This window comes from Ciconia boyciana, chromosome 1 (assembly GCF_034638445.1).
Source record: "Ciconia boyciana chromosome 1, ASM3463844v1, whole genome shotgun sequence".
Lineage (NCBI taxonomy): Eukaryota > Metazoa > Chordata > Aves > Ciconiiformes > Ciconiidae > Ciconia > Ciconia boyciana.
The window spans coordinates 133,893,923-133,908,994 of NC_132934.1; the positions used below are offsets into that span (position 1 = coordinate 133,893,923).

General features: G+C 35.7%; 1 protein-coding gene across 1 annotated transcript in view; it reads left to right on the plus strand.

Annotated features, from left to right (window-relative positions):
- MAP3K15 (mitogen-activated protein kinase kinase kinase 15) overlaps positions 1-15,072 on the plus strand; it is a 92,442-nt gene that overhangs the window by 63,503 nt on the left and 13,867 nt on the right. The window contains exons 13-19 of the mRNA XM_072852608.1: positions 2,690-2,785; positions 4,402-4,489; positions 8,287-8,420; positions 9,038-9,165; positions 10,902-11,032; positions 11,317-11,422; positions 14,750-14,907. Coding sequence (XP_072708709.1) covers positions 2,690-2,785; positions 4,402-4,489; positions 8,287-8,420; positions 9,038-9,165; positions 10,902-11,032; positions 11,317-11,422; positions 14,750-14,907 — 841 coding nt within the window. The remainder of the gene's footprint in view (positions 1-2,689; positions 2,786-4,401; positions 4,490-8,286; positions 8,421-9,037; positions 9,166-10,901; positions 11,033-11,316; positions 11,423-14,749; positions 14,908-15,072) is intronic.

Below are 15,072 nucleotides of genomic sequence, written 5' to 3' on the forward strand. Positions count from 1 at the left end.
GTGAAGTTATTGCCATCTCTGCATTTAAAAACATGGAGGGCAGAAGGAAAGAAGAGCCCTTAGCTATTCTTGCTTCTTTCTATAAGTGAAAGAACAGTTTGTCTTTTTTCCTTTAAGAAAAGGAAACCATGGTATCTATTTTCTGTTTGGAATTCAGAAATGCTTCTGATATGGCTCTATCTGAAAACCTACTAGCCAAAACTTGGATTATTAGAGAAATGTTAAATGACGCATGGACATAGTTTGTGCTAAGGAAAGAATTCTTGAGCTGGAGGGAGACTGCTAGTAGAGTTTCTCAAGGACTAGCCTTTAAATAGTTAAAGTAGTTCCGTTTTGTGATGCCTAGATTAATGGAAATACTAGTTACAAGTAAATGGTTCCAAATATTAGTACAAAAGAAGATCAGAATATTATATATATATAGAACAGGATTGTTCTGAGAACTGAAAAGAGAGAAAAGAATCACATTTGGTATTAACAACTGCAAAATACATGACTACATTTAGAAGCTACCTTATATATGTTAAGTTGGGCTGCTTTGCTGCCAGAAAGGGGAGAGGCAGAGCACCAGGAGAGAAAACAAAATGAAACCTATCTGTACAGCCTGGTGGCGTGTCTGTCACATTCTGGCTCTCTGTCTGCATTATGCAAGCTGTAGCTAAGACCCAAAGGAGCCATAAGCACAGGGGACACAAGGTGGGCTTTTGCCTTCTCTCTGCATTCATGAATCACTGCATTGGTGGATCTGGCCTTTCTAGGGACGTAAATGGTTGTTGGCTGGGGCCAATTCTGTGAGTGCGTAAGCTTAAGTGCTTGAAAAACTTTCTGATTCAAGTACAAGCATAAATTCAGATACCTAATGAGTTCTGTAGTTCTCAAAGCAAGTTTTAGGTCCCAAGTTTGTCTTCTCTGAACTTGTATGATTTGCTTTAGCAAATAAGCTCAGTGAAAAAGTATTTCTCTGAATAAGGTGAGTGGTGATTGCTATGAAAGCCTGCAACTGTAGATTTGGACATAGATTCTACCATAACTTCAGTATTTTCTTCTAAAAGAAGCAGGTTTTGGTTTAAATTAATTCGATGTGATATATTATTCTACTACTCCAATGCAGTGTGAGTGGATGTGAAGTCATTACTGAAGTCTGTGGAGCTGACTGAGCATAACTCAGCATAATGTTTCTGAATCATATTAATTACCTTCAGTCAACACATTGTACAGAAATTAGTCTTTGAGAAAGATAACTTTTAATTAAATGGAAGCAAGCAATTAATTTTCTTTGATTCTTAGTCACTGCTGGGGATTACAAAGCTCAAAGAGGCAATTTTTTAAAATTTAGTGGAATTAGACGTTTGCTTTATATGTGACAACTTACAATTGATATACTTTTGAAATTGCATTAGTTTTAGTATAAAAAAATTAGTGATCTCAGTTAACCTATACTCTGTCAAAACCCTTAACTTGTATTTATGCTAACCAGTTCATCTTATATACCACATGCATTACACTTTATAATACAGCATTGTTACTTAGATACTGTCTTGTCTATCCTATATTTGCCCTTGGAAGAATCATCTTGCTTTGTTGCTTAGTTCTTGTGTCAGGTATGTGTTAATCTGCCTTGCTAGACTAGAAATTGCTATATCAGAACAAAGCTACAGAATGGCGTAGTGTATTTTGACATATTTCTGAAAAAATCTTCTGGCAAAATTCTAATTTTTTGGAACATTTGTCCCTGTAGCCTTTAATGATGCTACAGCAAGTTGGTCTTTTAACATTCTGCAACTTTACTATAGTCTACTGTCATGTATTTTAACTAACTAGCTCAACAGAGGCTAAGCAAAATCTGAGAGTTTGACAAACAGATCAGGCAATAAACTAATTAATTTCATTAATTTAACGGTCAAAAAGTATGAGAATACCTTAACAAGCATAACAACTTGGCATTTATGTAGAATAATACTGAAGTGCAAGTCTTTGGAATAAGAGATAAATTCCTAGATTTACTTTCATATTGATACTATGTTTTATGGCCTCTTCACTTTTCGCTTCAGTGCATTTAGATGGGATATATACAACAGCAGCAAGACACAATATGCAATAAATAATCACTTTGTCAGAATTATTGCTGCAGTTTGGAGTAAATATTGGTCATCCCGAAACTTGTTTATCAGTATTAAGGCCATAAAAAGTATATACTGTGAAGGATCTGCTACACTGTAGGTACTTCCCAGTTCAGTTTTACTGTAGGAGTAATGGAGTTATAAAAACCAGAAGTACTTGTCAAGCTTAAAAGAAAAGCTTTCCTGATAGCTAGATTAGTGTCAAAGCAATTCATTTTCCACAGAGGTGTCATCAAATACCAAGAAATCTGATGGAGGTGTGTAAAAATGGAAGGGGAAGTGAACAACAAACAAACCTCAAAACACTTCAGATAAATGAGTATTTTACCAAAGTAAGCAGTAGCTTAATCATTTATCAAACTGGAGATAGGATTATAGAATATATAAATAAACTCAAAGCCTCTAGTTGTAAGGAAAATAAATATAATTGCATACTGCCTCTCTGAGGTAATTAACTGTGAAAAAGGTGTTTGCTAAGTGTTCATAATTCAGAAAAATTAACTCCTTCTTGCTCTATTTCTTCTAGTAGTTACAGCCAAAATAATCTTTTCTTAATGTGAATTTTATAGCATTTCCAAGTTTGATGAACGATGTTGTTTTCTTTATGTCCATGACAACTCTGACGACTTTCAAATCTACTTTTCTACAGAAAACCAATGTTATAGGTGAGTTTAGTTTGTGTGGCTATTGCATGTGAGATCTATGTCCTAAATAGAATTGATTTAGTAAACATTGAAAGCTGACATTTTTGCTTGAGAAATTATTTATTTCTTCACTTATTTTTTCTTGATGAAGAAGCAATGAGCTAAACTCAGTGATATTTAAGGTGATGAGAGCAATGTCCCATTACACTTGTTGGCTGGTTCTGATCCATTTACCTAAAGTCATTAGGTCTGAGAAAAGTCTTAAGTAGCTTATTCTAATTTGTAACTATTATCTTCTTTTTCTGTGTCTTGGCCATGTCATGTAAGGTTTAGGTTCATTGGTTTAGGTTCACTTATGTACCTGTTCAGTTCGATATAAGTAAGAGCAACTAGATGTAATAGAAATTTCTAACTTACGTTGTGTCACAGACATCTGTTACTGTTTGTGCCTGTATTCAAATATTTCCTGATGATCTGTTGTCTCTAAACAGTAAGCATGCTAACTGAATTTCAGGCCTAAATCTTTACAGACCAAATTCTTCCTGGGGAATGATATTTGGCATATAAACCTTCTGAATGAAGCAGGAGTGATTTGTTAATACACTTAATATTTGGGGTTGGATGGTATATTTATTGTTCTTGCAATAATTATTATTTATGTATTACATGGAATAAACTCAGGTTAAAGAAAATTATTAGCTCTGCAGACTGCAGTGCGTAAAAGATAAGAAACACTAAAATTAACGTTACCTGCTCAGCCTTAATTTGGCATCACAATTTGTGTGTTATGAAACATGGTCACATTTTTTATGCCTTATTCAGTGCACAACAGAAGTCTGTTCCAGGGATATGTGTCTAATAGTCAGTGAAAGAGATGTGAATATTTTATAATAATTTTTAATAATTGTTAACCATTTGTTATGGAATTTGGAAAAAAGAGAGTGGCTCAGGCAGGGAACTACAGGAAAAGATGGTCTTGTACTTAAGGATCTCTGTCCCAGAGAACTAGATGAAATTAGTTAAAACTCTGTTATTCAAAACATGTTAGTGCTTTCATATTCTTGGCTTTCTGGATGCCTGAGTAGAAAACACAAAATCTGATTTTCAGAAATACTGAGTAATCACATTTGCAACCAAAGTCCATAGGATCATTTAAATTAAACTGAGCGTAATGGAATTCTCATCACTACACAGAAGGAGAACCACCCAATATGATGTCGCAAATTTAGCACTACTGAATTGAGCCGTTGAAAATCAATACTTCATTTTTTTAATATCTAATTTTTTTCTCTAATTACGTTTGTAAAGACAAGGCCATACTAAGCACTTTCCATCAAAGTGTACAGCAAAAATATTTGAGGGGGATCTACCAAGATTTTACTATGCAATTACAGTAACAAGCAAGTATTGGGTTCTGCTACAGCAAATAAAATAATTTTATAAATAATTAGGCTTTTCAGTGTGTGTTTGATGTTTTTCCTCATTTAAAATAGGATAAATATGGATAAAGTAAGTAATGAAAGAAACCTATGAACATGCTAGCCAGTTTATTAGCTTGAAAGCAAAATGAAAAATCTGTTTAATCTCCTTCTAAAAGGATATTTTTCTTTGATCCTGTGCTATTTATTGCTTTTTAGATTCTGTGGGTTGGTGAAAGAAATTTTGTCTGATGCAGTTGGCAGTACTTTGGAACTAGAAGGAGAAATAGATGGAGACACACTGGAGGTATGTCAAGGATAAAAGATCCAAGAACTCTGAAACTTGTTCTCCATCTTCCCTGCACTTTGATATCAGTATGCTAGAAAGATAATAAATAGCATTTAAACTCCTTAATTGTATATGAAATTTCAACTCTTAGAAAACTATTTGTAGACAGGAGTTGCATTCATTTGAAAAAAACCATTTTTAATGAAGTGAGACTGTTACTACTGTAAACTGTATAAATCCCTAATGAAGGGTGTTACTGATCTTGTATTTATGTTGCAAACAATCTATAGATGAGAATCATCTGATATCAGCTGGCTTAAGTGGATAAAAAAGATAACATATTAAATAAATTCTAGAAAAAAGCCATTTAGCAAAGGGACTTCAGTTTTTCTAGCTGGTACCTGATACTATTACTACTCCAGGTAATTTCATTTGACAGGCTTTTTCTGTCACAGAGATTTGCAGATATTTAGGATCAGATTAATCCATTGTGCTTTTTTACTTATCACTGAAACATCCACATTAGGAACCTAGTAGCTGTAGGCTTTCTTTATAATCAGTACAGAGGGGAAAAAAATACTTGGAAAGGGTTATTCACATTTTATATGTGCTCAGGTTAGGGCAGGTGAATCCATGTCTTCATAAGACACACTGCCTCATAGTGGATGTCCAGATTTGTAGCACTAAGTACATACCCTGTGCTTCTGGTTTTGTTGTGAAATCTGAAAAGCCATCATAAAAAGTAGGTTGTAACTTTTATTTGTAGTCAAGCAAATTCAGTCAATCTGATTAATGAGTGTAAAAACCCTACTGTGGTTTGTTTGAGCTGGGTATCTTTCTTACCGTGTCTCATTCCAGCAATTCTCTTAGGCTTATGGTTCAGAGCAGCTCTTTATGATAGTGAACCTTTTGTAGTACCTGAGGCTTCAGAAGAGGATTTAAGAAAGTAGAAGACCCTCTACTGTACTGTTGAATGTAACTGTATGTGGTGGGGAAGATAAGTTTTGGCACTGAAGTTCATGCATAGTGGCCACAGAATTCTCTCCTCAAGTGAAAAGGACAACATATGCACATCTGTTAAGCCCAGCTTAATACGTATATCTGTAGTCTTGACCTAGGGTCAGGGCTCTGCCTTGGCAAAGACAGGGTATTATCTATAGCTGCATATTTTATGTTGCATACTTACAGACTTAGCTAATAGCAGGGCAATCTCCAAACAACACAGTCTATTCAACTGTATAATAGTCTTTCAGAGGAAGTGAGCTCACCATGGCTTGAGCCTTCTGAAAACTGAACTGGAAAAAGCACTTGAGAATGCACAGCAGGAAACAATCCTGCATGAATCAATGATGTATGGATAAATGACTACAGAAATTAATTTTAAATCTTTGAGCTATATCATTGTACATATCTTGAAGTTTTCACAATTATCACCTTGTACTTACTGTCTTAGGTCAGGACATTAAAATAGAAATCAAGATAGAGAAGGGGAGGATTAATCTATTTAGCTTATAAATGAGCTAAGACACTTAATGTCTTTCTGCGGCCTGAGATGTTGCATTTAAGAAGAGACAACATGTAAAATGCAGCTTTGTATGGTCTTGATGGGCTTGACAAACACAGAAAGCAGAAGTTCTTACCGTTAATAAAACAACTGTTTATATGTGGGGAAGAGGAAGAAATAACCTTGAGCACAGTTTGGGAGAAGAAAATCTGATTTCAATCAGAATTCTTATGAGAATATTGTCCCAAAGCATTGTGTATTTTGGATTGCAGTATTATTTGAAAGCAACTACAGTTTAGTTCTACAGCTAACAAGGATTTGGAAGGAGAGTGAGTGTGGCAGTCCTTTCTGCCGTAGGGTATTCACTTCTGGATATTGATATTGAAGAAGTTCCTATCACTTTAAGAGTACCTGCTGTACCTCAAATAGGATACCCGAGAGATCAGACTCTGCCCTACCATGTTCATACAGAAGGTCAGCTATGAACACTTGTTTACTCATACCTAACGGTTAGAATTGCACATTCAGTGGATCACATATTCAGACTTTTGGCAACCAACAGTGATTTATTCAATCTTTGTAGCTGTTGGAAAGAGAGTAGGCAAATGTAAAGTGGCATCAAGTATATACAAGTCTATTAAACTGTCTACTAACTAGCATTGAACTATAAATCTCAACGATTTTCATGTATCATAGGACCCAGACTAGGGAACATAGGTTTCTCCACGGTAATTATAGAGTTGGCTTAGGACCAGTCTGTTGCAGATAGGGTTACTGTCAATCTTAAATTCTGCAATGTGACTGCTGTCTTTTTTCTGCACAGTTTTATATCATATGATAGCTGTGAAAGCTGGATATGCTCCTACCAAAGAACCTGACAAATTTTACATATGGCGTTTTGGGTCAGTTATGCCTTATTTTATGAACCGTGAAGTGCTGAAACATGAAAAATGAAACTGTACTAAAGCTGTGCTAACTCAAGTTTAGTTCCACTGAGCAGAATATGCTGTTAGGATAAACGACAGATGTTTTTTCTTTAGCACCTTCCATACAGCAGCATGAAACTTGCCATCTTTGCTGAGGTGAAGAGCAGGGGGAATGTCAGTGACACATGGACATTGCAATACCAGAGCTGCAATATGAACTGGGAAGACACTTCAAAGAAATAGATCTCAAGGCTGCATTCTATATGAGAGAGTCTTACTGGATGAAGCAGAAAAAGTGGTCAATGACAGAAATGTCAATAGTTATGGCCATTGTAAAAAGGTTCGGTGTTTTTTTTTTAATAGAGAATTCATATGAGGCCACAGAGAGAACCCTGCAGTTTTCCCATATGGGACATCCTCTTGGATTTGGGAAGATACTAGCGGAGGTCTGTGTACTCCTGATAATATCTGAGGCTATGAAACTGTCCAATTCCTTTCTTCACTCTTTGCAAAAGTGCCTTTTCAATATCCTTTATCAGTTCCCTGATTTGAATGAGGAGTGTGCTGCTTAACCCAACTACCATAAGAAATTTGGTTTTATTTAGTGTCTGGGATGTACTTTGATTAAGCATCATTCATCAATAGGCTTTTTCACTGACCTTTATAGTAGGAGAGCTCTGTCGTAAGATCACCATATGGGACAAGACCATGAAGTGGTGTAAATTAGTGTAGCTTTACTGAAGTCAGTGAACCAACAGTGACTTATTCAGCTGGCAATGTGACCCAACATGGTTTCAGCAGCAGTGGAAACCACCGCTTCATATATTTAATCATCCTTGGAGATGATGAGCATTTTTTTTTGCCTTTTGGAAAAATTCATTATGAGGGGAATATGTCAGAAATTAATTTTGCTGTGGCTAAGTTTAAATGAGAGTTTAGCGTCTTAAAACAGTGTCCACCCACTGTAATGAGAATGTCACTTTTATCTATTTATTAAACCATTGGTTTCAAATTTATAGGTTATGTTCCATATATTTACATATTCTGAAGGCTCTGTCAGCAATTCTTAGAGATGGTACCTGAATGTGGTCTTTTGACAGCACTGTTTCATTGAATGTGGTTTAATGCTGTGTTCTTTGTTTGGGTGAATGCATTTTGAAGTTGGTTAGGGCAGATTGTTTTGTAAAGCAAATAACATGGAAATTTTACAAGTTGTATAATGCACCAGGCTGGTGGGTAACCTACCGTGCTACAGCTGTACTGCAGTAACTACTCTGTGCTGTACTAACTCGGTATAGTATGTAATTGTTGTTAAAGCTCTGTGTAATGTCAGATGTTAGTGATAACAATTTTTGCGCTGTTTTGTTTATCTTTTCTGCTTGCAGTATGAATATGATTATGATGAGAATGGTGACAGGATAGTTCTAGGGAAAGGTACTTATGGAATAGTTTATGCTGGAAGAGACCTTAGCAATCAGGTCCGAATAGCCATCAAAGAAATACCTGAGAGAGACAGCAGGTAAGACCTAGTTTATTGTTATATATACATTGCTAATGAAACCACAGTTGTTTCCTGAAAACTTTGCTCTTTTTAGCATGTCTTTCTATGTGGTTAGTTTATAAAATCCCAGTATACTAAAATTCAGTTATTATTTCCTCCTAATATTCAACAGTACCCTTTTGAGAATAAGGACTTTTAATTTTTTTAAAAGATATTATATATATAATAAATACTACACTTTGATAATTTATATGTATATCATAAATTCTAGAATAAGAAATACTTTGGGGTTCAGGTTGCAGTTGTATCTCATTTGTATTCTTTTTGGGGAGGGGGAAAAGCATAAAAGGAGTTTCGAGGGCAAAGACAGTACTATGTAACGATACAGAAGAAAGGCATGTATAAATTCTTTGAGGGCATGTTTCTCCTTCAGGGTTCCTCTGAGATCTACCTCTGTACTTTTTCTGAATAAGCAACCATCACATTGCATTTTGAAGGTCATGGGCAAGACATTTGCTGAGAATTGGATCGGTATCTCTAAAATCCATTCTGTTCGCAAACTAGCGATTAAGCATAGCCTAGAACCTTTTCCTGGATCGTGAGATACTCCTTGATTCTTTTTTTTTTTTTAATAGGTATTCTCAACCTCTTCATGAAGAGATAGCACTGCATAAATATTTAAAGCATCGGAACATTGTCCAGTATCTTGGATCTGTTTCAGAAGATGGATACATTAAGATTTTTATGGAGCAGGTGCCAGGAGGTTTGTATCATTCTGAGCTTAGTCTCTCAAAGAAATCAAAAGCAGTTGGGACTCTAAACTTAGTGAAAGCAAATAGATGTACACTTAATATGTTTGTGCACTGTATATGGCTTTTCTGTTGAGACATTAACTACAGGTGGCATTCTTCTCATATAAAGAATAGATCCCAGTACCCTCTCCCCTTTCTGTAATAATTATAAACCTAGAGAAAAGCCATTGAAAGTATTTGGTGTCAAATACTTGTGTTATAAAATAGTGGAGTTAGAGTTGTATAGTCCATTTAGCCTGAGCATCTGAATGATGACTGCAGCTTTTAGAATAAGTTTCTGTTGAGCAGTAACACTGAGCAATTAAGTATTATTTTGTAACTGCTATATAAAAAGCACTGCTATTTCCTAGATAGATTAGAGATAAAAGTTATATGCTTCCCTTGCTCATAATTCCCAGTTTTGCTCCTCTAGCCTTCTCTATGTTTTAAGATGTGAAGTCCCTCTATATCCTCTCTAGGTTATATTTCCATCTCCCTTTTGCTATTTGCTCTTCAGTATCAAGTATGTGTCAGAATGAGTGTGAAGTCCTTGTATGAATATAATTTCCAAAATAAAAACAGAAATAAGAAAACCAGGAAAAAAAGGTTTTCTAGGGAAGGTCCAGACACAAACATTCAAAGTGTAATTAAATACATCTGGGGCACAGGGAAGTTCTTTATTTTTTGAATTCCCGTGACCTTCTCACCTGAAAGCTGAGACACTATCACATGTATGATGCATGCAGATGTGGTGAGTTTACAGCAGCACTTCCACTTGTTTTCCTGCACTTGTTGAAAGTATCAGCTGGTATTGTTTACATACGTTTTTTTCCTGTTCATATATGCACAATAGAGTGTGCTGTGATTAGTTGCTAATGTCGAGATATTACTGAACTAATTCAGATATTTTAAACTCGGCAGCCAGTCTTAAAAAGGAACCAGATGTTCAGATTATGCAGGATTCTTTGAGGAAACTTCATTTTAGAAAGCTGTTGGTGTGGACTGAAAATCCCTTTAGCTGAATTTGTCTGGCATTAAGTAGACCCACTGCACCTAGTTTATTATGAGCAGAAAAAACAAAGCTGTCTTTATTTTGCTTCATTATTAAAATATTTGTGTTATTTAAGAAAAGATTAGATTTACTACAAGTAGGGGAAGTGTGGATGACCTATCTCCTACTCTGAACATCCATTACTTGGTTTCTTTCAGGAGCTTTCTTTCCTCTGTCTCTGAGTATTTCCAGAAGTTAATCCCATATTTGCAAGGAAAAGACTCTTTCCTTTTTTCTTCTCCCTTCCCCACCTCGATTAAATCAGCTTCTCTTTGCCCATGCATGTGGTTCATGAAGTATAGTGTATAACATCATACAGTGTTACCTTTAGTCTTTATTTCATCAAGGGCTGAATGGTTGCTAGTCTTAGTCTCAACAGTTGCTAGACTGAAGTGAGGGAGATGCATCCAGCCCTGTCGTAACATTTATTCCTGTCATGGAGATCGAAGCTGAGCTGGCAAGAAAGAAAGAACCAGTCAAGAGCAGCAGCAAATGATTTGCTTTGAGGGATCTAGGAAGAATTTGGCTTAATTACAGGTACTGCATTTCTCTTGTATTAGGATATTGAGCAAAGGCTTAATCCAGACTTAAAAGTTTCGTGTTAATTTGGGGATTTTGCTGTCTTGATACAGCAAGATTTCTTCTTAACTCTTGTAGGCAGCCTCTCAGCTCTCCTAAGATCTAAGTGGGGCCCAATGAAAGAACCTACAATCAAATTTTACACCAAGCAGATTCTGGAAGGCCTTAAGTATCTTCATGAGAACCAGATTGTACACAGAGATATAAAGGTAAAGTTTCCTTTAGTGTGTCTTGTGTGATTTGCTTTTTATCTTATTTACTTCAATTAGTTTTACTCTAAACTGAAGTAGAATTTTTAATAGGATTTCATGGAAGCTTAAAACAAAAGGAAAGAATAAAACAACCCCTTCTCCCTGGTGCTCCTGGGAATTTCCTTTGTAGAAAGGTATATTACAAAGATAACCGCAAACTTGAAGGAGTATTGAGATTGGGATTTGGAATCTGTACTCATCTGTCTCTCTCCCCCCCCCCCCCCCCCCCATCCAAACCACAGGGGGATAATGTTTTGGTGAACACCTATAGTGGAGTGGTAAAGATATCTGATTTTGGCACTTCCAAACGGCTGGCAGGAATCAATCCATGCACTGAAACATTTACAGGTAAGACTAATTTAGCAGAGTTTGTAAGGGTTTTGGTGATAGATCTAGAGTTAGAGCCAAGAGGCTCTTTGGATTTGTGATGTAAATATGATTAGGTCTATGTTTTCAGGGAAGAATGAATGGGAGTGTGATCACCATAAACACAGGCTTGGTATCTTTTTTTTAATGTAATTTTCTTCCATTTTACTTTTTTTCTTTAAACTTCTTAAGTGGGATGGGGTAATAGTTTTTCTTCTAAGTGATTTCATTAAGTAGCAATTGATTTGTTGCCGTTACATCTGGAAACACTTGAATACAGCAGCTTTTTCATTTAATAATCTTGATATTAGTAACTCATGCATGCACACTTTCTTGAAGTATGTCTAAAAGTGCAGAAAACCAAACACAAACTTATAAATACTTTCAGTTTTGAGGCATTAGTTATAAAACCCAACCAGCTGACTAACTTGGTGTTATCAGCAGTAAGAAGAGCAGTTTACATGAAAGTACTAGGCTGGTACATTACAGAAAAGCTTTCATATACAACAAGGTAGTAAAAACTTGCAATATTCAGTGAAAACAAAATTTGCTGAGTAACAGCTGAAACTTCACATTGAAAAATGGTATATGGTCACGTAATTACTCAATTCTTTTATCAGTGGAGATACAGGTAACATGATGTTTTCACTTGTTATATGGCCATATGCATAGGCTGATATCACAAATCACAAGCCTCACACTGGCCTGCACTTTAAGTAAATGGTGCACATTTACTTAGCTATCAGTCGTGTGTGGAAGACAGAAGACAACAACCTCTGTTTAAGTGATAATCAAGGCTTCCCATTACCCGTCTGGTGGTGAGTCTGCAGTTCCTCCAGCTTTCTTACAAAGGAAGCCATGAAAATAAAATTATTAAGGTTCTGAAATAACTTACCTTACTAAGCTTTTTTTACTCCTTATAAGCTAAGCTTGTGAATTGGAAACTGGGCCTATATTACATCATGATCTGAACACAGCATATGATGTCTGCATCAGTATCTCACAAGATCAACATCTCATCAGGTGCAGGCATTTGAAACAAATCTATTTCCTGCAAAGCTGTAAAGATTTTAGTTAGAATCAAGTTAAGTTAAGTTAGGAGTCCTTTAAAGAGAAGAAAAAAAATTATTATTTGTCCAGTTAGAATCATAAATACAGCATTTGAATGTTTTGCTAAGAATGAAGAGCTACAGGAAGCAAAATCTTCAGTTTATAGATGTTATAACAGATAGATACATAAATGACAGTATGTCTGAACAGAGCTGGTTAAATGCTGGCTTCTGAAGCATTCCTTTAAGGAGTTTCACCATTTTTTCCAAACAAATTATTCAACAAATAATTTTCTCATGAATCATCTTGCTTATGCAACTGGATGGATAATTCTCAAATATGTACAGGTGTCTTGTGGTATCTGGAAAAGAATATTTTCAGGTTTTGCCTGCAATGTTTGTCCTTGCCATTTTTGTTAGACTGGTTCAATGCAGTTACACTCCATGAGAAAGAGATGCAGTACCACGTGGTGTGATGTATAGCTATACTGTGCTTCTCATTTCTACAGGACATTCTGAAAACTCTAAGTATATAAAGGGGTTCCATAAGATAAAAGTTGAAGTCATGGAGGAAGACCCTTTTGTGGCTATTAAAAGTCATAGTCCAAAATTTAATTTAGGCCCAGGAAGCCACTATTATGGCTGATTGCTATTATGGTTGGAGCAGATACTAGAGGAAAATAATTCTGTCTTTGCCTGCGTTTTACATGCTCCTTAGTGGCTTTTTAGCAACTGGTTGTTGTTAGAGATGATATGTGGAGAAATGGTATCTGAAGAAAAGTCACCATACTGTAATAAAAGGAGGTAAATCTTTTCTTGTGCCTTTCTTCTTTGTTCTCTTGCATGTTTGCAGCCTTGTTTGTGCCTCAGAGATGTAATTTACCATGAGAATAAATATTTTACCTAAGTTCTCATTTTGGATTTAAAATCAGTAAGCAGGTAGCTATAGCCCAGAGGGTCTTAAAAGGTCTCTTGCAATTTGTTTTGTTCCTTAACTCAGTGCATAAACTCTGTGGATTTTAGGCATTATGTAATACAATCACATGATTTGAAGAATCAGACTTCTAGTGGTTTAAACGTTATATCCCTCCATTCAAGACACACAGCCTGAGGGCAAAGCTGTGGCTTGAACTTTTGCTCTACAGCAGTCACATTTAATGAACATAGTGATATCCAATCCCTTTTATCTTCACCAGATGTCCTTTACTTAATAGTTCACGGCTTTACCACAGTGTAATTTGATTGTATTCTTAAGAAGAAAAATAATTTAATTTAAAGATGTCATAACAGAGCTGGTACTTTCATGTGGAGAAAGTACTATAGTGTTCAAAACACTCAGAACATCTATAGGTTTCTGTTGTTGGTGTGGACTGTCCTCCTGTAAAGACCTCTTGTTAACTGTGTTAGTATACAATTGAATATCAGTGATTCCAAATTGACCATCTTTTATTTCATTTTTACTGTTCTTTTTTTTTATCAGTATTATAACTAGTATTACAGTCAGGTTGTCTACAGGCAAACTTTACAGACATTCAGAATCATCTGTTAAGAGCCAACTATAGGCTTAGGCAGGATCTTATTTTGCCAACATGTATAGCTTTAGAAGTTTCAATAGATCCCCCCCCACCACCCCCCCCACCTTTGGAAGTCAGAAATCCCAAGCACATCCAAAAGACTTCCTGGAATTGCAATTTATGATGGGTTCCCTTATTGTTTTAGTTATCGTGTAATTGATTTACCTTGATTACAACCTTGATTGTTTTTGTGTAAAACTTGACGTTTTTAAAAATGTTCTTATCTTTATTATCTTATATTTACAAAAATAGCTTATTTTCAAACTAACTTTTTGAAATTGCCTGTCACCGGTGTTCTCATTATAGAGGTAAACATATGAAAAATTATTCTCATGAAGACTATCTGTCGCTTTGCAGGTTTTCATCACCTCTTACATGCATAATCTTTACGATTTAGTGTCTGCAAAAACTGATGTAATTTTCCATTCTGAGGAAGCATTTGGGTTATGTGGTGAATATACTTTCAGCAGTTTGAAGCCTTGTATTAGAAAGGGGGGGGGAAAAAGACAGTTTACAGAGATGTTAAAACTTAAGTTTCTGTCTAGTTTTCTGTGCTGATATGGGAAATCAAGTATTTTGGCTATACAGGTTGCATTTGACAATTTTTGGGTTGCTTAGTGGTATGTTAATTCTCTTTAATAAGAATGAAGACTATAACACTTGACTATTCTTTTTGTCCTGACTAGGAACCTTGCAGTACATGGCTCCAGAAATCATCGATAAAGGACCACGAGGATACGGTGCACCAGCTGATATCTGGTCACTAGGTTGTACTGTTATTGAAATGGCAACAGGCAAACCTCCATTTCATGAACTAGGGGAGCCTCAAGCAGCAATGTTTAAAGTACGTACAGCTTTTTTTATATAGAGTTTATGAATTTTGAAATACTAACTTAATTTTTTAATATTAATTTAATTGTTAGCAACCTTTTGTTATATGAGTGGTTTTACACAAAGCCACAGTCTGACCTGTGTTATTACTTCTCACTGAATGATCCTTCCCTGCTCT